This window comes from Artibeus jamaicensis, unplaced genomic scaffold, assembly GCF_021234435.1.
Source record: "Artibeus jamaicensis isolate MK-2021 breed Jamaican fruit bat unplaced genomic scaffold, CSHL_Jam_final contig_465, whole genome shotgun sequence".
NCBI classification, from domain to species: domain Eukaryota; kingdom Metazoa; phylum Chordata; class Mammalia; order Chiroptera; family Phyllostomidae; genus Artibeus; species Artibeus jamaicensis.
In genome coordinates this window covers 23,651,318-23,675,858 of record NW_026521843.1, presented here as the reverse complement: position 1 = coordinate 23,675,858, position 24,541 = coordinate 23,651,318, and the positions used below count along the sequence as shown (strand labels likewise).

The 24,541-nt window shown below is 44.8% G+C and overlaps 1 protein-coding gene across 4 annotated transcripts in view; it reads right to left on the bottom strand.

Moving 5' to 3' along the window:
• TMEM178A (transmembrane protein 178A) overlaps nt 1–21,924 on the bottom strand; it is a 46,497-nt gene extending 24,573 nt beyond the window's left edge. The window contains exons 1-2 of one of the 4 annotated variants that reach the window (XM_053666808.1): nt 21,484–21,924; nt 20,626–21,068 (exon numbers count right to left, since the gene is read on the bottom strand). In XM_053666808.1, coding sequence (XP_053522783.1) covers nt 20,626–21,025 — 400 coding nt within the window. In that variant the 5' untranslated portion in view covers nt 21,026–21,068; nt 21,484–21,924. Of the gene's footprint in view, nt 1–6,635; nt 6,828–20,625; nt 21,099–21,483 lie in introns of those variants that run through there. The other 3 variants (XM_037136496.2, XM_037136433.2, XM_037136630.2) reach the window with 3 other exon arrangements.
• Nucleotides 21,925–24,541: the final 2,617 nt, after the last annotated feature.

The window sequence follows — 24,541 nt, the reverse complement described above, 5'->3', positions numbered from 1 at the left end:
GGGGTTAGAGATCTGACATTCTAGGTCATCCCACAGTCCCTCAGCCAACTCTGGGTAACTTGAAAAGCCCTAGACTAGACGCAGAAAAGTACATCCGTTTCCTTGCATGGCTCAAGCAGCCGAGTTTTCTGAAGCCTGAGCGCCTGGTGACTTCCTGCTCTGGACTTACACAGTGCCCTCTGGGGGCCCGGGCACTCCGGCCAGCAGCTGTCCCCACCTGTGCAGAGCAACACAAGTCTCAGAGAGCACTGTTCATTACCAGGAGCGCAAATGTGCAGAGACAGAATCAGCCTATGCAGTGCTCTCTGTTCCTGGCCACCTCACTTGGCTGCCTGGCTGTTTTAGGGCCACGTGATGAGCCAACCAGCTGCCCAAACACCCAGAGACACACACAGGAACATGTGGGGCTCTACAGTCCACACACCAGGCGGTCGGTTACTTCCTACCCAACAGCCTGGACTAGCGTGTTCTTTACTCCACATCACCTGCCTCTCCCGAAGGCTGGCTTAACGTCAATGTATGGCCTACTCCCTGCTGCCTTTACAAAATTCTCTGAGCCCTAGTTGATCTGTAAAATGGGGCTGGTAACATTAATTTCATACCTTACTCCAAGGACCCTAACAGACTAGGCATGCGTTGTGTGCAGTCACCTTTAATCTGTGCTTTCTGCATCACCCCACTTGCACTAATGGGTCTTATCCAGCCCGACCTATTGAAGAGCTTGTCTAACCTCAATGATTGGGCCTCGTGATTTTCCTCCAATTCCATCCCACCTACAAACGGAATGAAAACAAACATAGGCCCTGCCCTCGGAGAGTTTAGAATCTAGCAAAGGACAGTGACATTACTGAAATAATGGTACTAATATTGTAGATGTAAAATTACAGCTCTGCTATAAAGGACCCCACAGAGCAGGAGGTGGCCCAAGAAGGCTGGGGTCCCTAAGGCGTACAGGACTACCCTTGTGGGGCAGAAGGGAGGGCAGGTGCAGGGCTTTGAAGAGGAAGGCCTGCAGAACTGGGGTACAGAGTATGAGGGGGTGTCGGGGAAGATGATGCTGGAGAGGAAAGTGAGGGCTGGACCACAGAGGGGCCCGAAGGCAGGCTGAGACATGATCTCTATTGTAAGCCCCAGTGGAAGTCACCACAGATCGCAAACTAGGAAGAAGACATGATCAAAATCATTTTTTAAAAAACAAACAAGCATAAAACACTTCACTCTTGCTCCAGTGTGGAGAACAGATTGGAGTGGGCCAGAAGTCATTGAGGTGATGGAGATCCGAGCAGAGAGAGTCAGGTTCTTGTTGAGTGCAGGTCAGAGAAGGCCTCCAGGAGTGGATTTGAGAACTGAGTCCATAGCCAGGTGGAGGGGCCGGAGGTGGGTGGCATTAGAGGAGGAATGGGTGCTCTAGACAGAAGAACCGTGAAATTGCAGGTATAGAAGTCAGGACTGTTTACAGGGACTGGAGGTTTGGTGTCCCTGGAGTGTGAGGGGTGAGATGAAAAGTGATGAGGAATAAAGCTCTAAGGGGAGGATGGCAGAGAGGGGGCAGGAAGAGCTCCTTCCCCCGAATTGTGCGGCCTCACCATCCTGTTATCAGGAGCCGCAGAAGGGTTTAAGGAGAGAGGTGATAGGATCAAGTTTCATTTTAGATAGATGATTCTGTCTGTTGGGCAAAAGAGGTTTATGAGGAGCCAGGGGGCTGGAAAGGCTGGTTCTAGGAGGCTATACATCCACAGTTAAAATATTATGCAGGTATTAAAAGTGATTAAAATAGGAAGATTCTTGTGGCTTAATCCTAGATGCAAAGCAGCATATATTGTATTCTCCCATAGAGATGCTTGTGTAAATATATGCATAAAGACTGGATGAAAATAAATCACATTTTTTAACAGGCTTATATAACTAAGTTGCAGGATTATCGATGAGTTTTATTCTTTTCAATTTTCTGCATTTTTTTAACAATGTGCATGTGTTTATGAAAGTTCATAATTAGAAAAAATAAAAATTTGAACTACATAAAATCAGCACGGATGGTCCTATCCATCTGATAGCAACAATTTACATTTTGCTGGTGCCTGATATTTAGTGACCCTCAATCTTAAGCCACAAGATAAATATCATTCTCTCTGTGTTCACAGAGAGGAGAATGAAAAGCAGGGAAGCAAAATGATTCATTTAACATGACACAAAAGGCTAGAGGCAGAAGCAGATGAGGACTAGGTGGATGCATGCCCTCTTCAGCTCATTCGATCCTTTCTGCTGAGAAATTATTTGAACAGAACAGATCGTGCACAATCCAATAATTAAGATAGCCAAAATAATTAGAGAGACAGCCCAGCAGACTGCATGATTATCAGCCTAGATCAATAAAAAAGAAGTCAATCCACAGCCTTGAGTAAATAAGGCCGCAGGCTACAGTGTGCTACAGGGACTGTAATTCCAGGATCCTGAGCTCAGTTACGACACTGTTTTTCTAGAAGTGAGGAGGCTCCAGCATGAGAAGGGAAGGAAGCGGAAGCGGCTCCCACCCTGGGCCTGCCCATCCTCACCCACGCTGACTGTGTGAAAAGAGAGGATAAAGCTATGCAGCCATACACAACCGTGGCACACTTCACGCCCACGCCGAAAGCGATAGTTCATGCAGTCCTGCTTCTTTAATTACTGATCATTCCCCGACTCTTCCCACCACTCTGAAGAGCTGCATGAGCACAGTCCTGGATGAAGTGACAGCTACAGATATCAGACCCTTGTGGCTCCCTCGTGGCTCCCTCCTTCCCAGGATGAGTACCCATCAGTCCTGCAGTCCTGGGCAGGGGAGCCACGGTGCCTGGAGAGCACCAGGCCTGACTGCTTCTCTTCTCTGTGTACCCAGAAAACACAGCAAAGACTGCCCCACGGAAGACTGGCCTCTGTGACACTTATTTTTACTTCTTTATATTAAAACTTCAGAAAAGCCTAGAGAAACCCAGTGGTATTTTTTCTAGCCTAATGTAGGATTCTTGGCTTTGTTGGAAGGGCAAGGTGAGACGATGCGGAGGGAGAAAGGAGGAGGTGGGAGGCTTCCCAAAATTGCCAAGCTTGCGGATTAAACAAGTGCAAATTAGTCAGTGTCCAAATTTATGCTGAAATGGACAATACTGTATTTTGCAAGCCAAGAAAGTGGCATTTACATGTAAATACACTGAAAATGAATAACCAATTTAGATTTTCTTAATCTACCGCAAGTGGCCCTGAGGACCAATAGGATGACAATTAACTGGAAGTTCAGCATCCATGGGTTCTAATTCCACCTTGCTGGAGCCAATCCCCCTGTATTTGCTTTTTCTAAAGGACGTAGTAACAGCTCTCAGAGGAGAGACTGGATGGCAGGCCAAGGCTGTGAACAAGATGGCTGAACGGAAGGCCTGCAAATGAGACCTGACCGTGCCTGTCAATCATCTGGACACTCTCACAGAATCGCCCATCTGTCCCCCCTGGTCACATCACCCTCTCTACTTCTGAGCCCTCGGAGTAGTCCCTCAGGTTTACCCTGCTCTCACTCTCATTTTCTCCTCTAGAAAGGATGGTCACAAACTTTCCATGGTTCCCTAAACAGGAAGCACCAAACACCTTAATACTGGGCTTACCTAAGACCCACTTACTGCCACACAGAACACCCAAAGGCCTCAGTCAACAACAAAACGTCTCACCCGCAGGAGCAGCTCCTGAAACCTCATCTCAAGACTATTTGCCCTAATTTCAGACTTAATTCCAATTTGCTTCATCTATGGACCCCTGTTCCTGGACCATTAGAAGCAGCAGAGCAGAGAAAGGAACGGCTAGAGGAAGGCAAAAGAAGCAGAAGGAAGCGATATTTAGAAAGGTAGCAAGCATTAGAAAATCAGAACAAGCACGGTCATTTTGTTTAAAGGACAGTAGACTTCCAATAGTTTTGAAGCAAATAGTTCTCCACACCTCGGTATTCCCCAGGGACCTCAGTATTCCATCACACTGACAGCTCATAATGAGAGCCTTGCATCTTTAAGCCCAAGTTAAACCTAGTGCTCTGGGTCTCAGAAAGCAGAAATGTGCATAAATGCTTTGAATAAATATATCATTCAGTTAAACAAAAGCAAGTTTTAATGCACAGAAAGGTAGGTTTTAGCTATCTGGAAAACTTGCCCTTTATTTCTTGATGCTTTAACTAAATCATAAAATGTAACAATTTAGAAAACTCTTAGAAATCATGAAGGGTGATGTGACCTTTTCCTTCCCTTTTACAATGAAAAACTGAGATCTAGAGAGATTTCAATGACTAAGCAAGCTCCCATCTGTAGCAGGAAGAGCCAGGACCAGACCTGTAGCTCCTGGTGCCCAGGGTTCCTCATCCCCCCCACCCCCCACCCCTGCCACCCTCCCACGAGAACATGTGACCCTCTGTAAACAAATGGTAATCACCAGCAGTCCCAATGTTATTCTCCTCCATCCTACATGCTAGGTCAGGGAGCACAACTCCTTTTTCTGTTTCTGCAAACTGGTTCGGGTTATATGGAAGAAACATGCTGTATGCACTTACGGTGCTTTTTCTTATGTTTTTCTTACATTCCATGAGTATAGCATTCTTGGTCATATAGCTATTCCAGAGTAATTTCGCTTCCCTAGTTCATAATCTCCCACAGATTTTGTAAGGCTCTTCCTATTATTACTGTTTGTAGAAGGAAACAAACAAACAAAATCCCTAGAGGATGCAGAAACTTTCTAAGAGATGTATTCTGGATCAAGAGACCAAAATTAAGACCACTCTGGGATGGCTCTCCCCTCATTCTCCATGGAGTTGCCTGCCTCCCCCCCCCCAACTTCCCCATCACTGTTCAGGGTAGGTTACTTAACCCTCTTTGAACAGGCTGATTTTCCTTCTCTTTCACAATCTTCTAAGGAAGTCTTCCAAATGACCCAAATGCTTGAGATGGGCAAAGGTGAGGAGATACGCTCTATACCTTGACCCTACGTGGTCTGTCTTGCTCTCTCAGGAAGAACCAGCCTGACCCTGACGGGGATGACGCACATGACTGGCGTGTCTGCCTCATCTCTGCTTCACATGGAAGGGTTTGAGTAAACACAACTGGTCCTAACAAGCATGAGTAGTTGAGCAACAGATCTACCGTTTTATAACAGATCTACCATTATAATCATTACCATGGATGACTAACAAAATTACCTTTCCTCTGCACAAAGGAGGAAATTTGGGGTCAAAAATGTTGTAGCGTGTTCAAATTTTGGGAGTAGGGCTTTCAGCCCATGTTCAGAAGGTAACTATTATGCCAGCTGCACTGTGTAGCCAGCCATCATTTGAGGGGAAAAAAAGAAGGAAGTAAAATGAGTAATCAACATTCAAAATTAAAGTGATCAAATATAACTTCTAGTAGATTATTAAATTCTGAAAGCGCCCCTCTAAAACTTTTGAACAAAATGAAGCATAACACAACTGCTGAATTCTCATTTACTTCAATAGATTACGAGTATTAAATACCCTTATGAAGGAAAGAAGGATTAATAAACCTAGAATGTTTTTCCTGTAGTAACAAAAAAGTATATGATGTCTGTCTTTCATTAAGCTCTTTTCAAAACTTCTTCAAAGAAATTAAAAATGAGCAACTAAGGCAAAATTTAATTATACCATGCAATTTTCTAAAGGGTACTCCTTTTTGCTCTCTATTATAAACTCTAACTCCAGTTCCTAAAAGCAAACGTTCCTATAACGTTAGTCAATGAAAGGCACATTGGAATGTGTAAGACACATTCAAACCTGTCGAGAACTTTTTGTGAGTTTATTTGAGCCAAGCTGATGACAACCGCCAGGAAGAAAATCTCAACAGAATGAGGAATGCTCCAGAGAATGGCAGCTTAGCACCTTATTTTACACATTATAGTCAAAAGAGGATGCGTAAGGGGGTTACATGAAATCCATTGGTGATAAGAGGAAGGCAGGAGAAAGCAAAGCAGGGTGGGGGGCCAACTGGGATTGGATAAAAAGTAAAATGATAGACGGTTTTACAAAGGTGAGTGCAGGGTAGGGTACAGTCAATAAACACACACCGGTGCCAGCTGAGACTTGTGGTCTCCCCCAGATGCGGTGCCTGTGCTCTGGGGGCTCTGGAGAAAGGAAATTGGACATTCCAGAGGTATGCCGTCACCCATGCAAAGAGAAAACAGACCGGCTCAGTTAAGGTAAAGCCTGACCTTTGTCAGGGAAAAATACCAGCCTAGGACTGCTCCCCACCAGGAACTGCTTTTAGTTAGAAAGTTTTAAATTTTTCTGAGTGTGTAGGGCTGCCACACAGGCCTCCCTCGGGCTTGTTAGTTTGTGCACATGGCCCCTTTTCCTCCACACTTATTATTACCAATTCCCTGTGAAATCATCGGAGAGGAAAAAAATTATACAGTTGAGACCTTCCAACCAAATGTTCCCACAGAAGAGAATTCCTGGGATAATGTAGAAAGTCCTGCTTTCTCCTTTTTGAAACCCTCAGGAAATGAGAAAGAACATTAGCAATAAGAAAGCATGTCACATTTAAAAGGGCAAGAGAAAGACCTGTGGGTGAACAATCTGAAAACAGGAAAAGACTCTCCAACAGGGGTGTGCTAACACTTACCTGCTTCTGGAGAGAACTGACCTTTTCCTCTCTGTACACTTTGCTGAGTTAATTAAGCTGCTGTTTTGTGGGACTCTTATAATTACTGCCGGTTAATGTTGCCAGAGACCCGGCAGGTTACACGGATCCAACCTCTGTATTTACAAATGAGAAAATGAGGATCTGAAGGGGAGAGGCGACCTGCCCAAGGTCATACAACTGGTTAATAGCAGAGGGAAGAAGATGCTCCAAGTCTGCCGACTTCTGTCACCTCAATAAACTGCAAAATAAACTTAGTGGGAGGGGAAGCACTCCAGAATGCCAGCAATGCCAGCAATGCCAGCAAAGCCACCGGGCTCTTGGAGCGCTAGCTGTCCCTGCTTGAAGAGTCTGAAGGGAACTATTGCTCTCCATGTGATTCTCGAGGCTTTTTCAGCACGCAAGAGCCTCCCTAGAAACAAGGCTGACACAGCAGAACCGCTCTGTGAAGAGCCGGAGGAAGGGCAGCAACCTCGAGGCTTCTAGCAAATCATCCCAGGGGTTCTGCTTTCTGGCCAAAGGAAGTATGCCATTGGAATTGCAACAACTTTACTGAAAATAAGAAATATTGACTATGCCAAAACTGCACATGGAAATGCTCAGAATGAACTTGACAAAACACCACCTATGTGTTGAGTTCTCAGTACTTGAAAACCACCCTACTAGGGCTTGTGAGAGAACAGAGACAAAGGAACTTGGAGGCAGGGACTTCCAATGGGGATGAGCAGAAAGACGAGAAAACGCCAGTAACGAGGTAACCTTCCAGTTAAGGATTCAGAATACCGTATGGGGAATATCCCCCTGTAAGAAGTGCTCCATTCATTTTACAGTGATTTCTTTGGAATACTTCAAAACTAAAAAGCATAACATAAATGTTTTTTTTTTACTTCTGCTGTTATTGCTACTTTTTTTTCAAATGACAACACTTTGTCTTCTTTGAATTAATTATTAGTGTCCTAGTCTTTGAAAACTAAGAATACTTCTTTCTTCTCCTTGCCCTTGAATTGAACCACAAACTCACCCGCTTCATTCCCCTCACAATGAAGCGGGTGAGAAGAAAATGGACCAGATACAACAGTGATTTGAATCAATCCAGCGTAATTTTTTCAACAGCCATTCTATAAACAGATGCTGGCATCTGTGCCTGGCCTTCAGGTAGGGAGAAAAATAGATAAGAAAACAAACCACAGGGCAATGCAGGAAGCACTATAATAGAAGTATGTGTGAGGTACACTGGGGTCCCAGCTAATAAAGCAATTTATTCTTTATTAGGGAATGAAGGACTAAGGAGGGAGTCGAGGAAATTCAGGGAGAAAATAACAATGGAACTAAGCTTTCCAGAAAGAGGGCGCAGATGGGCAAGGAGGGACAGTGTCCCAAGCAGAGGAACCAGGACACACAGTGACACAGAGGGTGAAGGGCAGGTGTTTTGAGGGAATGGCCACTGGGCTGGTGGAGCCCAATCCTTGAAGTCACGGAGCAGAGGCTGGGCTCACTAACCAGAGAGGTGGCCACGCATTGAAGGCTGATTTGGGACCTGCTGAGAAGTTTAGAATTGTAGCTGTGGGCTGTGGGAGACCATTAGAGACCTTTTTAAAAAATTTTTACCATTTTAAAATGCACAATTTAATTTTATTTAGTGCACTGTCTAGCCATTCCTACTTTCTACTGCCAGAACTTTTTTTATCAGCCCCAAAGAAAAAAAAAACCCTGTGCCCATGAAGCAGTCACTTCCCATTCCTCCCTTCTTGTTTTCAGTCTCTAAGGATTGGCCTATTCTGGGTATTTCAGTAAACAGTATCTTACACTATATTGCCTCCATGTCTGGCTTCTTTCATTCAGTGCAATGTTTTCAAAGTCCACACATATTGTAGCATGAATCAGCACATGACTCTTTGCTATGGCTGAATAAAATTTCATTACATAGGTCTAGCACGTTGGGTTTATCCATCCATCGGTTGGTGGACATCTGGGTTGCATCTACCTTTTGGCTAATGTGAATACTGCTGCTGTGAACATTCATGTAGATATTGTCGAGTTTCTGCTTTTAATGCTTCTGGGGGTATATTCCTAGGGATGGAATAGCTGGATCATTTGGTAGTTTTTTGTTTAATGTATTGAGGAAACCATCAGACAGATTTGTAATAAAAGGAAAGACACCATTATATTTTAGAAAGATAAATGTACCTGGTAGATATTTAAAGAAAGTGGTCCCATAGAGATGGTACCCCAAAGGACCACCAAATAGCTGCTTATTTGCTTCTTTCTGCTTTCCCTTTTTTCCTATCTGCTCTCTTGGTTTTCAATTTTTTTCCTTTGTCTTTTTTTTTTCTTTTGAACCTTCAAATTGGCATGCAATCTGGTGGCCCAAATATATGCCCACCCACATACCTTGCGGCTCTACACCATCTTCCGAGGCTTCTATGCTAAACCCCTGCTTCCTCGGCCCATTTGCAGCAATTCAGACTGTTCTTGCTCTGATATTCCTGTTCTAAAGAGGTATCAAACTTTAATAAACAGGACTCTGGCTTCAAATGAGAGGTCCAAGCGGAGCACAGCAATTCCATCCAGAAATGGGAGGTTGCCCCGGACTGGACTGACATGAAGTGGCCTGCTGAGCTATCTGGGTTCATCTCAGTGCCCTCTCCTTCCACCCCACTCCTCCAAACACAGAATCGTACACTGCTGCGCAACTGTTTCTCAGGGGGCCTTCCAGGTTTTTAATGTCGAAAGCAGACAATTCTTTATAGAAATTTCAAATATTGTTCAAGCCCAATACGGAACGCACATAAAGCGTCATTTCTTCAAACCAGAGTCAGTCAGTTTCTCACATATTGAAGAGGGGCCTCTGTCCACACGTCAGGACCCCGGCAACAGCAAAGAGTGATTTGCTAATTTTCTTTCTCAAAGTTGTTACAGCCAGAGGTGCACTTGGCGGTTGTAATAATGGTGGCTCAGTTACCAGTCAAGGGATGGGAATGAAATGTGGCATTGCCACTGTTGTTTTCCTATAAAAAAATTAAAACAAGTCATATTCATATTGTAGGGTAAACAGATTTTCATAAATTGGCTTGGGGGCGGGGTGGAGGGGGCAAGGCACTGTCAGCACCCCGCCCTCCGTGCGTGAGGGGGTGGGAGGGGCGGAGGAAGGAACAGGAGGTCGCACGGCTGGGAAGCCTTGAAAGCCCAGCTCCCCAAACCAGTGTGTGTTAAATCTACAGTAACTGCACGACCAAATCTTAGAGGATGCTGACAGCCCTGAAAATGCACAACGTGTACACTTTACATTCCATTTAAATGTAGAAGCACAATTATAAATAAGCCTCCTTAGAAACAACCATGCAGTCTCTGAGTCACTAGAGAGTGAAGAGCTGTAAAAGTAAAGCACAGGACTTTCAGGGAACGTCCACGTGCCCGTGAGGGGTAGGAGAATACGCCACCCCAAAACAGGCCTCTTTGACATGGGGATTATTGTCAGCTGAAGGCAACTGAGAAGTAAGTACAAGAAGCTCTGAGCCACACTCCAAGTTGGCTAAAAACAGGACATAAATCTATAAAGGTTCTCCACCTCCCTTCTCTAACAGGAGAGATAGAAGTTAATCATTGCAGACAACTCTAGACCCTTATCAGCCCAGACACAGTACCAGAGGAATGTACATAAAAAACATGGCTAAAATTAACCCTTATCTACCATTAGTTTTCCCCATGTATTTGCCTTCCCACAATCTGCCAGCCTTAGAAACTCAAAGACCCTTTCCTTTGTCTTGCCACTTCTCTAGAAATGTATTGTTCTTCTGTTCCAATGGCATTTAAGTCCAAGCTTTAACCACCTCTTTGAGTTACTCACCTCCCAGCGCTCCCATGTACAGGGTTTTGTTTTTCTCTTGTTAATCTGTCTTTTGTTCAGACTAATGTGTAGGGTCCCAGCCAGGGAACCTAGGAGTATAGAGGGAAAGAGATGTTTTTTCTGCCCCGCGTCAGGTCAGGGTGTGAAGAGAGAGTGTAGTAAATCTGGAACAGCTAGAAGATCTGGGAGCTCCTCTCAGTCCAGTTTGGCAGGTGGGACAGGACCGCCCTGCGGACTTCCCTGCCGTGGCAGGCACCAGGGTCCTATACACAACAGCAGTGCTTTCCTAGCTAACAGAAACCAGACTTTGTTCAGGTGTTGGGCAGCCAGGTGCTTCCTGGGGAGGGCAGGGCCCTTCCCCTGCAGCAGGGGCGAGGCTTGATTGGTCTTGAGGGTATTATGATGATTCCATTCCACTCATCAGGGACTGGTTTAGGACTGGTCGGTCATGTAACATAATTCTGACCAATGAGATCTGTGGGACATCTGCAGGCAGCTTCTAGGAAAATAACACTTATTGTAAAACAAGGACCAAGAAAGGGGCGTGGCCTCTCCGGCTTCCTAGCCTTCCAACTGTTGCTGTGTGATTCACCTCGCTGCTGTGAGCAGAAACAGACAAGCCTGCAGGCAAATCTTCCATGTCAGGACTACGGAAGCTCGACAGCACTGATTGTTTAATCAGCCCGCGTACAGGCTTCCTCCAAACTTCTTGTTATGGGAGATGACAGGCACATTTTCCTTGTAGCTTAGGCCATTTTTATTTGGGTTTTCTGTTATTTGGCATTAAAAGATGTTCAACTGGTGAACTTACATGATTGGATAAATGTTTATCAAACACTTTTATTAACTGCATCTAAAAAAATTAGGCCTACAACCCAAATTATGATGTTTCATACCTAACCAGAAACGCTGCTATACCTGACCTTTCCAGACATAATAACTCCGGAAAACTACATATATAGAACACTTGGCTGGGGGTAGGGGGTGGGGAGGTGGGACCATGTCTGCCATTATAACCTGCAAATAGACTAGAAGAGTGCTAAAGCAAGAATTCTGTGATAATTTAGAAATAAACACACACTGTAAAAGAACACCCCTGCCACAAATTTCCAAAATGAAAACCTGGGGCCTATTAGTAAGAAGCATTTGATTTTACCCTGTGGCATAATCAAAATGTTACTGCAAAGTCATCTGTACCTACAGTTGAAACCTAGGGAACGCTCTGTTTAATGCCTTTCAGGGGCTCCCAGACATAATTCCAACAACTCTGTCACATTGGGAAGGCATACAAGACTGTGACATTTTATGATTTCTCCTCTCATTTAAATTTTTTTCCCAAATCAGGTGTGTTGGGATCAGAAGACTAACAGGTAGTAAATTATTTATAGAGCTCCCAATTTTCCGTATCAGTGGGATCTGGGTATGACTTTGGCCTCTGAAGCACCCATGCTCACAATACCCATCAGCTACCCTTACAACTCCCACCCCTAAAAAAAATACACAATCTGGATAAAGTCCCCATCCACTCTGCCAGTCAGATTGCTGTCCCTAAGCCTCTTTTGTACAAGAGTATAGGGCCACCCCTGTCCAAGCGATAGACTCTGTTTTATAAATTAAAACTAACTTGAGATTATGCTGATAACATCCCGTCCTACACAGGCATTCTGACAATATGCTTTCAGAAAGAAGAGGGTGGGGGTTAGAGCTGGCATGCTGGAAATTCCATGTATTTGATGAGAGTTTGTAGAGCAAGTGAAACTTTCGAGGGTGTCACGGTTAAAAAAAAAAAAACTGGGTAAGGATCAAGCTGAACGTTCTTTCTGCTTTATGAATTTTGATTCTACATATGCTTCCCCATTTTCCTCCTACCAATTTGACTTTCTCTCAGAAAGAAAAAGTAACCCTTGAGGGGAAAAAAAGGAAAGAAATACAATATGATTTTGATGCTTCTTTGGTGGATATCTTCTGGCTGGATTTTACCTTTTCCTGATGAATAGTAAACAGTTTCCTTGTGTCTTTGCACCTAAACAAAAAGATAGCATTTTGCAGAAACATTTACATTAGTAGCTATTGGTTTTCCTGTCACTCTTTAGTTCAGCTTCTCTTTTATTTTCTAGTGCTTGTTAGTTTTAGATTCCTTCAATCAATGGTCCCACTGACTGAGCACCAAATGGAAGTTTCCCTACAATATGTTAGTCGTTAAGGATTAAATCACCTGGGATGGGTGGTTCTTAAATATCAATGACATAAAACAAATACTGAGCTCCATTTGGCCTGGACTCAGCTATTCCCATTAGCCATTATATTCTTGGTTTCTTCCCCCCTACAGTTTATTTTATCTTCTATGTCAAATTGTCATGCTGATGATCTGTTTCATAATGTTTCAATCACACAACAGGTGATCTGTGGAGTACTATTTGACAGACTGCACATACTTAAAATTCCATGACAACTGTACACGTTACTAAAAGCAGCTTTCAAAATTGTGAGAACTTAAGAAATGGCATTCAAACTCGAATTAACCAAGAGCCCTCTGCCCGCCAACTCCAACCCCCTTCCTCACTGCTCTGGGTGTGCTTTGGGGAAGCACGACCCCACGGAATAAAGAGAACTGAGCGCCCATGTTTTTCACCAAGCAGCCTCTTATCTTCAAAGCATTTCTTTCCCAACACTCAGTAATAACATCTGTTGGCTGACTGTTGGAGTGAAGTGAATGCTCACATCCCCTACGCCAAATAAGCATTCCTTAAAATGTAGCCCAAAGAGATCCAAGCCCAGTATAGCTTCCCATATCTCATGCCCCCTACCCAGCCCCTTCCACTGTTATAGACCCTGAGTCTACAAATCAGAGCTTATTGGCAAGGCAGATGGAAGCATCAGCATTAATTTGCAGTGGAGCAACCTGTTGAAAAGGGACAATTAAGCCTTCTGGAATTATCCAAACACTTGTATTTCTGGAACCTCTTCCCTGTCTAGCTGCATAGCATCAAATAGCTTGGAGAACCAAAAGGGAGTATATTACATGCTTTAGCTCCTTAGAGGAGCAATGAGCTGATTGATTTTTTTTTTTTACCAACGAACAAAATATTAAAAAGTCTAAACACTGGGGGACATCCAGCAAATTACAGAGAGTAATTCAGTGTGTCCTCAGTAATTCAAATAATGGGAACTAAAACATGGTTTGCTCTGTTCCCCTTTTTTCACTTGCTAATGAATTCCCTGATGGGTGTCCCCATGACGCTACTGTTTGGTCTGCACTCAGCTCATCTGGCTGAGTTACAAGAAAGATGGAGAGCGGCGTGTAGTTCCCTGTGACTCTACAGCAAACGAAGGCTGTCGGCTTCCTGCTGGCTCTCCCCTGCTCCAAGTCCAGTTACTTCCTTTTAGTTAAAACTTGCAATAAAACAGATTAATCACTGCAATCACTTTTCACCACAGGGAAACACTATAAGAGGGCAGATAAAAATAAACTGTCATGAATTTTACCAGGTTTTGAAGATAAAGTCCATTTTCTATTTACAAATCCCTTTATTTTGATAACAATCTTTACAACCAGTGGTGCACAGCTTTAGACAATATCGATGGGGTGGTGTTTCTTTTTTTAAAGTAACTGTAGAAAAACCAATTTTTTAATCTGAAAGCAAGTCTACGTGGTTAAAATGATCTTATCCGAACTGCCTCCAAGATATTGAACTGAGGTTCTCCTCCAGAATAGGCATATTTGCTATTTGTATTATTCGCCAGTCCTGCAGTTTGGTTGTCTTCAGCTATTTCCTTTCATTTCTCCAGCTGTTTTGCAAGGGGGAGAGAATTGAGGATGACCGGATCTGATTAGTTTTATTCTTTTTAACCAGCAAAAAAACACAAGAGAAAGAGCCCCAGACAGTCACACAATTGAAGGACAGTGGAATCTCCCCGAAAGAAAGGTGGGCACAGAAAGGTGGGCACAGGGAATAAGGCAGCCCGTCTGCGGTCAGAGCTTGCCTGGTAGGGTCCCAGATCAGTAAGCTGGGGTATACTGCAGGTGTACTCAAAGATGAAGGGGAGTTCATTCTTAGTAACCGTAGGGAAAGCTCTGTCTGTGACCAGCCTACATTCCTTCAGTGTTCCCAGGCCTCGTGGGCTCCCACTTGGCATTGACATTGGGAGGCTCGGTTATTCCCTCAATGAAATGTAACGTCCAGATGCTCCCTAACACCAGCTTATCTTCTGTGGCAATCAAGAGCACTTGCAATTATGAGCAGTCTGCCTGATGGGGTTTGAGAGCTCTTTTGAGCTTTAAAGAAGAAAAAATCAGTAGCTAAGGGAAAAAAACCCCACAGCAACTTGGGTATATAATTGGATGTGAACTATCTATGACATAGCAAAAATTCTTCTTTCTTTCCCCTCAAGACCATTGCTAAATGTTATCCATGGAACATGGTGGATACAAATGTCATTTCTTCTGGCAATTTTTAGTACAAACCACTTAAAGCACCATCTAGTTTTGTGTTTATAAATTACTTTTAAAAGATAATTCTTATATTCAGATGGACAGGATAGAAGCAAGTATCTATTTTGGAGGGCAGAGTGGCAAGGGAGGATTTCATTGCTGTTCAATATAACCTTCAGGAGGGTAGCAATAGGATGTGCTGAAGCACAGAGTATCACACTCAGGTGTGGTGGGCCTCGAATGCACCATGGGACGCAACTACAAATCCTCTCATCAAGAGCCGTGGAGTAGGAGCCGGCAGTTGTTCAACTGAAAAGGGTTCATTCAATCCTGTCTCTAATGGCAGAAATGATACGGAAATAAAACACACCTTCTTCTCTCCCCTGTGCAAGATAGGTGTGTGTGAAGTAACAGTGCCCTGAGAAACCCACTATCAAGTTTACCATGGTGGGAAAAATCACTCCCTCGTCCACTCAGATGAGAAACTTGACTCTTCCAATGAGCAGCGACAGCAGCCTTAAGAGTGGAGTGTGTACATGAGGGGGGTACACAAGCAGCCCTTTGGAATGTGGGGTGAAATAGTTGAACTTTCACTGACTTCTATTTATAATCACATCCCTTCACCATTTGCTTTTGTCTGTGCTTTATTATGTCTATGTTAGCACGATCCAGGCGCATGATTTAAAATGATTACGTATAAATTATATAAGGTGATGCTCAAAATAAGTTTGGAGACCTCTTGCCTCAATAAGTAAAGAGAAAAAGGAAGTCTTAAAGATATCCCCAGCACCCCCAAAACTGAAGAGTCCTTCTGCCAGCAGCATGTTGTGGTCCAAGAGAAGGTCCGAGAACAGTAAGTGAACTAAGGGGTCAGAAAGGAGAAACAGTGCTAGCCTCTCAGCTTTCCTAGATAATCTGCTCTTGGAAGATAATTATTCCAACACAAATGATACCCTGGTCTACAGATGCACTGAAGAAAATCATCAATCTATTTCTGTGTCAGGTAGAACTTGGTGGGTCTTGTACAGACTATTAATTTCATGGAAAACAAGCAACAGGGGAAACAAATAAATCATTAGCAGAGTGAAGAGCAGACCCAATGAATTGCTACCAATTCCTGCTTTCCTTTTTTTGCAGAGAGCAAAATGACAAAGTATTTATGTCCTCCTGCCTTTTATATCTCTGTTTATCTCATTAGAGAAGAAATGCTTCTAAAACCACAAGGACATGTTTTATTTCAAGTTTCAAGAATTCAATCCCAAATGATTTAAACAAGGTAACTTTTGGCATAGAGAACTGTCATCTTCATATTTCTTAAATTCTATCACTTCAAATTTCATCAAAACAAAACACTATAGTATTAACTTTCCTTTTGTTTATTGCAGGTAATATATAATGTTAAATTTGATTTACATAAACAGGATACATACATTTGAAAAGTAATGTTTTAATGAAAATTTTTAATTAAAAAATTTTAATAAGTTAAGGCTAGCAAGAACAGTTGGAACTTTTGAAATAATTGCAGTCACAAATTCCTATTTAAAATTAATTTCTCCAAAGTTCTACACAATGTATCTGCCAGTCTCATCAATGTTTATTTATTAAAGTCAGTGTTTTTAGTAACTGAAAGAAGCATTATATAATGCTTCTGAGTCTCTTTCCATCTGTCCTCTCATTTTACTATTTATCCAGTAGTTGAAACATGAGAATCACACTTAGAACAGAATGGCTAAGTGTCCCCTAAAGGGCACGGTGCGCCACCATTTTGCACTCTGTTTTCTATCATTCACTTACCAATTCCAGCAGCCTTCCTAAAGGGCTTGTCCCATAACCTACAAGAGCAGTTCTTGTGTCGTCCACTAGAAAACAACTCCACTACTTATGAAGGCAGGTATTTTTTTATCCATTTTGTTCACTTCTGTATCTTCTATGCCTAGAACAATTCCTGACACACAATATATATTTGTTGAGTAAGGAAACAGGGTGAATGAATGAATGAATGAAATGTTATCTGTTCCATTGTACAGATCAACTAAGACTCAGGAATTTTGTAAAGGAAGCAGTGGTGGGGCCATAACTTAATGGTGAGCCAACCTCCAGGACAGGGAGATGAGGTGGAATAAAGAACCTACCTTTAGGTCACCTCCTCTCACGTCCTGGGCTGCTTATACAATCCATGCCGCTTTCCTACCTTTCTGACTTTCTGTAACTTTTACATACAAAATCTTCTTTCAACCCCCCCGCCCCGACAGCCCCAGCTGCCCTGAGGAGCCTGAGGGCCCAGTGCTTTCAGTCTGTTCTCTCAAGTTCTACCACTAGGCTCCCTCAACTTTTCTACTTTTTTATTGCTGAGTGAAGGGTAACTTCATTTGCATACTTGTCAGAGACAGTTCTTACTTTGACCACCAAAGCTTCCTTAGCACCCAAAGTCAGTCTGGTAGAAGAGTGTTCTAGTCTTGGTTCTTAATGGGTTTATCAGTAACTTCACCTCCATTCTCATTGAAGGTCCTTGGGTTGAAGGTTCAGTGTAGACCTTCAAGGGTCACTCTGGGCAAGAAGTGAACAAGAGCCATGATGAAAGGCTAAAAGTCAGAACTGGATGATTTTTCCCAACTACTTTCCCCTTTGAGATCAATCCTTTTCTGGCCAATGTGATTCCTCTTAAACAGATTAAGACTCTAGAGTCTACACTTTTCATTTCTAAACTGATCTCTCGCTGTCCGCGTTGACTGTTTGTCTTCTACAGCTCTCAAAAATACTTGCTTCCAGCCGCAGGAAATGCAATCAATTCCAATTGTGAGAATGTTTTCCATACTATCAACTCTTCAACCCTGCATTTTCCTCTGTGACTTTCACCCACCTCCTCCTTCCTGGCTTTGACCTCTAAGTCCAAATGAGGAAAGGCAGACCTCTTTTCCTCTCAAAAGCTCACTGAATATGCCAGGTGGGTCTTGTAGTCCTTTCCCAACCCTCCCCACACCTCTCATCTGAGTCTACTTTTTTCCCCATTTCCTATTATTAAAATCCGTAAATGTCAGGACTCATAAGCAAGGTAATTCAGAGAAGAAAGTGAGAACAGAACTTGAGACCCTAGTTATCCAACTTTTTAAATTGGGTGTGATGTGAATTTCTAATTATATAGGACTCATTTAAGATAGTCATACCACAGCCACTAATGTCAAATGTCAAAACAAAGGTAATAATGTTTACCTAATACTAGTGCCAAAATCATCTGAGAAAGAAAAACGTCAGCAGCATTTTCCTGCCTCAAATTATTCATAGAATTTTAAAGCTGTCCATTTTAGCCCTTCACTTCACAGATGAAACTGCGACCCACAAGACTTAGCTAACTCACCCAAGGTAGGTTAGTAACGATGCTGCAAGTAGTTGAGGCATTTTGGGCCATCTTCCAAAGAACAAGGTATGGTTCTATAAGGTACCCCGGTCTGTCATTTTTCCCAAACTCTGGTCTCAATAATGTCAGCTTATTAACTCCCCCGGAAGCTGAATCTCCATTGTTATTCTTACAACAATGATAGATTTCAAAACTAGAAAATTCCCTAAAGAATAGTCAGCCTTCCTAAGACTACGGACAAGAAACTGAAGGCCAAAGAGGCCTGGCCACCTGTTAGAGGCTCTGCTGCTCAACTGCAGCAGAGCCAGCCACGGAGCCCGCGCCTTCGGATTATAACCTCAGATTGTGAAGTGTTCTGCACAAAGGATTAGCTAAATGCCATCCATATTATACACCAGAGACTGTCTTAATCTAAAACAATCATATCCAGCAAAATAGAATGTTTTTAAACATTCTGTCTTATGAAAGTGCTAGGCTAGATAACCATTTGTCAGAAAGATGGTAAATGAAGGGAGTTCGAAAAATGGGCAGGAGGTTGGATTCAATGACCTCTAAAGTCCCTTCTGTCTCTAGGATCATTTGCTCCTGGACTGACCAGGGGCCAGCACCTCAGCTAGCCAGAGCACCTGCAGAGGCGGGGAATGTGCCCTGTGGCGTAGAGGTCCCTCTCCTGTGCTTGGGTTGGACCCTGCCCTTCTATGACAGCCATTACTCTATATCCGCTTTACATGCAATGAAATACCCGAGGCTTAGAAAAAGTGTAAGGAAATGCAGCCCTGTCATTTCCAAAGACAGACTACACTGTTTAGCTTTCAAAACTGCCTTGCTTAAATGAGCATCCCACAACTGAGCCTCCAAACTCAGCCTTTACAGTTTGTTCATGTGCTCTGCTGCTATCAGAATTAATTATGCAGCATCTTCCTGAGGAGAAATCAGATTTGGATGCAAGTTAGGAGAGGAAAGAAAAAGGTGCACTACCCAAAGGCAGGTTACTGTGTGTGACCCCCCAGAAGCTCTGGAGTCCTTCCAGGAACAGACAGGTTTCAGATGGCAGTCCCCAGCTGAGCTAGCCACAGGAAGGAGGAAGTTGTCACATTTGAGAAATGAAGAGTATGCCAACAAGATTCTGAAGGCCAAAATATTATTAACCCCCTCTTTTCTAAGCAATTCCATTCCAAACTGGAATTCAACACAAGTCTGTTCCTTTGTCTTCCTGAATGGCTACTATAAACTAAGATTTTCTGATTTTAGACTTTCTTTTTTTTTTTGATAGTTCAAGGGAAAGAAGGTTTATTTTTTTATCTCAAAAATTATATTAGGGGTGGTGCTCTCAAAGTTAGAAAGGAGCTTCCTCAATGGGGCTGTCACATTGAATATTTTTACATTAATGAGATTATTTTTAAAAATCAAACTATCTGGTCACATACAGGGGCCCCAGGTGTTGCAGAGATTTCAGAAGAGCAAACTGATGCTCTACAACTCAGTGCTAAATTACCAACCACCAAAAAAGCCTTTCAAGACACACAAAAGTAAAAGGAAGTGATTCTGTAGAGTCCGGGAGCAAATCCAAAAGCTCTGCTTTCCAGGGTTGGGGCAGGTTCTCCCCTCCCCTCACCCTGGTGTGCCTAGGCCCTGAGGACGGTGTGCCCAGTCATCACCACAGGTGAAAAAGGGTGGATGTCCTATCCGCGTCCAGCTGCCGCCACCAAAGCACTGAGGGTATATGGGAGGTCTAACCCACAGGAACCCTGCACTTGGGAGGTTTGGAGAAAGGTTCCCAGGCCTCCTTAGCTTCCCATTAGCCTGCCAGCCACAGCATCAGCTCCGCCTGCTACCAACATTGGCTCGATACAAGAAAAAGCCCCTTTCCCCCTCTTCCGAGTTTTGCGGCACTTTTCTTCCAAAGGTATTTCTAAAAGGAAAGCACAACTCGAGGAAAGGAGCCTACTGGGAAGCCCATGGGCAGCGGCTTCAAGAACATCGACACAGGCATTCCGAGTGAGGCAGGTGTACAAAGACAGGGAGGAGGAGAGGGAAAGAAGAGGGAAACAGGGAGGCAAAGAAAGACGTGCGAAAAGGGGAAAAAGAAGAACAGGGTGAGGAGATAAGAAGAGAGTCATGGGAAGATGCGTGAGAGGGAAAAGAAAGGAGGGACGGGGAAGAAAGAAAGGGAGAAGGATAAAGAAGGGAGGCGGCGGGGAAGAATGAAAGAATGTGCAGGGGAGCGCAGCACGGGGACTCGGCGGGGAGGTGGCCACGGGGACCGGCGCGCCCACGGGAGCCGAGGGCTGCGCTCCATGCGCGGGCGCCCAGGACGCAGGGCGCGCCCGCCGCTCACCTTTCAGTATGAGGGTGTCGATGTCCCGGTCGATGCCCAGGAAGTAGCACTTCCTCCAGAGGCCCGAGTAGGTGGCGAAGAGTGGCCGGCCGCACTCGGCGTCCAGCCCGCCGAGCCCCAGCAGCGAGCGCCAGGACTCTGGGTCCGCGCGCCCGGGGCCGCCCGGGAGCAGCCGGCGCCCCAGGGGGGGCGAGTCCCGCAGCGGCAGGTGCGACAGCGGCATCAGGCGGTTCTTCTGGTCCGGCGGGTCGGCGCCGGTGCGGCTGCGCTCGCAGCTCTCCTTGTGGCGCCGGGGGTCGGTCTCGTACCAGTGGTCGGTGAAGATGGCCGTGACCAGCAGCCCCAGGGAGCAGAGGCTGAGGCCGAGGCTGAGCGCCGTGACGAGCGCCCGCGGCTCCATGGCTTCCCGCCCCGCCGCAGCCGCCGGTGGGATCGCGGCGCCGCTGCCAGACACAATGCACTTGGCCTCGGCTCTCCTCCGCGCTCCCCACCCCCCGCGTGCCCCCACCGGCCCCCCACCTCCCTCCCGCGGCCTCCACGCCCCCGCCCGCCGGCCCGCGGGCTCCCTCTTCCCCTGCCTCCTCTCTCCTTCCCACCGCCTCCTGCCCCCTCTCCGCCCCGGCTCCTCGCCCACCCCCGCGCGATCGCACTTTCCTGCCCTCCTCTTCCAGCCCCCTCGGCTCACTCTCCGCGCCCCCTTGGCGCTCACTCCCTTCCACCCTCTCCGCTCCTCGGGTTCCAACTGTCTGCCCTGCTCTCCAGCATCTCCCTTCCCTTTTTAATCCCTCCTCGCCGCCCTCACTTTTCTCTCTCTCATCCTGCTCTCTCCCCTTAACCCTGTCTCCACTTTCCCCTTACTTTTATTCAGCTCTTCCACTCTCTTTTCCCCTGCTCATTTGTCCCCGTTTCCCGGCTGCGTGTCCCTTTATGTCCCTTCCCTGGGCTCAGTGCTTCTCTCCAGCTACCCCCAGCGCACTGTCTCCGGTCGTCTGCCCTCCTACGACGTTAAAAGACGTCCACCAACATCAGACTCAGTCTTGTCACTTGTCCAACTTGATTTTGATCAGCGTTGCGTTTTGTTCCCAGAAGGAAATCCCATCAGGTCAGGCTGCGCGGTGGGATTTAACTCTTGGGAATCTGGGTCCAGAGCTGAAGACCCTTTTCCCCCCACCCCTAGCCGCTCTCCGTCGCCTTCCTCTTTCCCTCTCACTCGACCATTGCAAGCTCAGCGCGGTCTCTCTGCTCCAGCCCCTCTTCTGAAAGAAAAGACTCCGAGTGTCCCTGGAGCGATAGAGACTGGAGAGTTTCTCCCACTTCAATTCCGCCAGCTCAGAGATGGACTTGTCTTTCTTTGACCTTCTCCATCTCCAGAGTGACGTCCTCCTGAAATTTCTAGAAGGGCATAGGATCAATAAACCCCTGCAACGGCACCTGCTCTGTGAGGTGATCATTGCCTTTGAATAAAGAAAGCCCTGGTTATAAATCAAAGTAATGATTTCTCTCCCGAGCAACTTTCTTGAATGGCCCGGGAAGGTCAACAACGAAGCAATGCCACGCACCAAATGCAACGTGGCAGCTCCGCTCTATTCTTCGGGGGCACCCAGTAGTCACAGATGTTAACTCTGAGAATGGCAAGCAGATTCACACCTGCCCAAAGAGGAAGTGTTGGGACCCGGGTTACTGGAAGGGTTAATCCTTTATGTTGTGTGTTCTCACAGCAGAGGAGCAATGCCCTTGTGCCACCAAGCGCCCAGAGACAAGAAACCATGCTGCCTGAGCCAGGGATGCCCATCCTTGTGTTCTTATGCCATGAAATATTAATGATCAAGAGATTACGAGGCATTCATTAGATGCTAAATGTCATTACTCCACGATTTAATGGGCCTTATTAATTAGTGACCCACATCAATTGGTATTAATGTGATTTATATATTTCCTCTGGAATGACATCTGTAAAAGTGGTATAAGAATCTTGCTTGAATTTATCTTCATTGCTGTTTATGCTCAGTGTCTTCAGAGGGTGTATTTCCAATGAAGACTTGTATTCCTTGTGAGCCATTCAGTTCACACATAGATCGCGTCAGTAAACCTTTCAGTCATGTTGGACCCCCATGCCCATCTCTGCTGATCTGACAATGTGAATTATTGCTTGGATTTTCTCACAGCTTCAGCAAGATCTATGGTGAGCTCCAGTCTAATTAAGGGAGAGAAAGAATTATAATTTTAGTGTTTCTCTCACCTACAAGCTTTCCCTAAAAAGGAAATGCTAAGCTCATCAAAGGAGTCTTATCTGGACTTACACAAAAATGATGGGATTTAGAAGCTCTCTTTTATTTATACTCTATTATACATTTAAAAAATCCTAGATCTTTATGGATACGCAGAGAGAATACCTTTCACTGTGAGGCGACAGTGACAACTGAAATTCACTAGAGTTATCATGTGCCCTTTTATTTTTTTTAATGCCTCTTGAGATAAAGTGATTACAAACCTTTAGCAAGTCTTCACTCCCTTTCCAAACACTGATGTTCTACAGGAAAAAAATATTCCACCACATTTCAGAGTCACCTGATTCTCTTCACACACTACCCCTGTCCCTAGCTGGAGTAGACAGAAACAAACATCCTTTTCAGGCACATCTGATGAACTTAAAAGGACATGAGGTCCTGCTTCATTTTTCCAGCCAGAACCCTTGGATCGTACCCTTTTTAGGAAATAGCATTATCCTCGAAGTTCAATATGTCTATGTTTAAGACCAGTCTCAGCATATAACCCAAAAGTTATGGTATGATGAATTACCCTTGACAGTATTTCATTAAAAAATGTCACACATTACAAATATGGGCCAGCAGCATGTAATGAGCACACGGCCTCTGCTGGTGCGGCAACAACACCATCGGCAGGGATGTGACATATGATGCGTACCCAGGCTTGGCTATGGCGACTGCGCATCGCTCTCTCCGTGTTCTTAACATTTCTCTTTTGGGCATTTCCAACAATGAAATACCACCCTCTAGCCCCCACTCTGATAGGGGAGTGGGGAATACAAAGAGACATAAAAAGTTCCCGTCTTCAAGGGACACCCCGCCGAGTGGTGACAGACACAGAGTCTGTCCCATGGGCTCTACTAGAAATAAGAACAAGGTGCTGTGGGAACATGGACAACGAAGTAAACTGACTGCCTCCAGGAGTCAAGTGGCTGCTTAGAGATGGTAACTTTTGAGTTAATTACCAAAGGATGAATTAAACTGGACCAAGAGGATTCAGTCGGGCATATTGTCATTACAGTCAGAGTCTTAACTCTTTGATTTACGTGACTACTTCGCAAATTTGGAGGCTGCAATCGTTTGGACCACTGTAACCTAAGAACTGTTTCTACTCTTTAAATGATAAAGTCATCGTGTTCTAATGCCTGACTACAAGCTAAATACTTGTAGATGAGTGGAAGCAGAAATCTAAGCCAGAATCCAGTCACCATTTGAGAACATTTAGCCTGGCAGGGAGTCAGCATGCTGTGAGATCAAATATCCAGCCGGAGCACTGTAGCGTGTCTCAGCTGTGGCTGTGCTGTGACCTCAGCACTTTCAAACTTAGCTGGTTCTTTACTTGTCTTAAATATCTCTTTGCTGTCACCAGATCTGCTATTCCTTAGAGAACAACAATGTCCTAAAATGGCAGGGATGGAGTCAAGAGAATTTCTACCCGGCTGTCTCACTGTGTGATTGAACTCAGCATATCCAACAGTAAACTCTTCTATTCCCCTATAGAAGAGGGTTTCAGCTGCCCCTCCCTGCTTCTTTCTCTCTGTATTGACAAGTCATTCAAGTCACCCAGACCCAATCTTTTAGAATTATCTATCACATTCACAGAGGCATAGGGATTTTCCCTCTGACATGTCTTTTATGACCAATTTTTG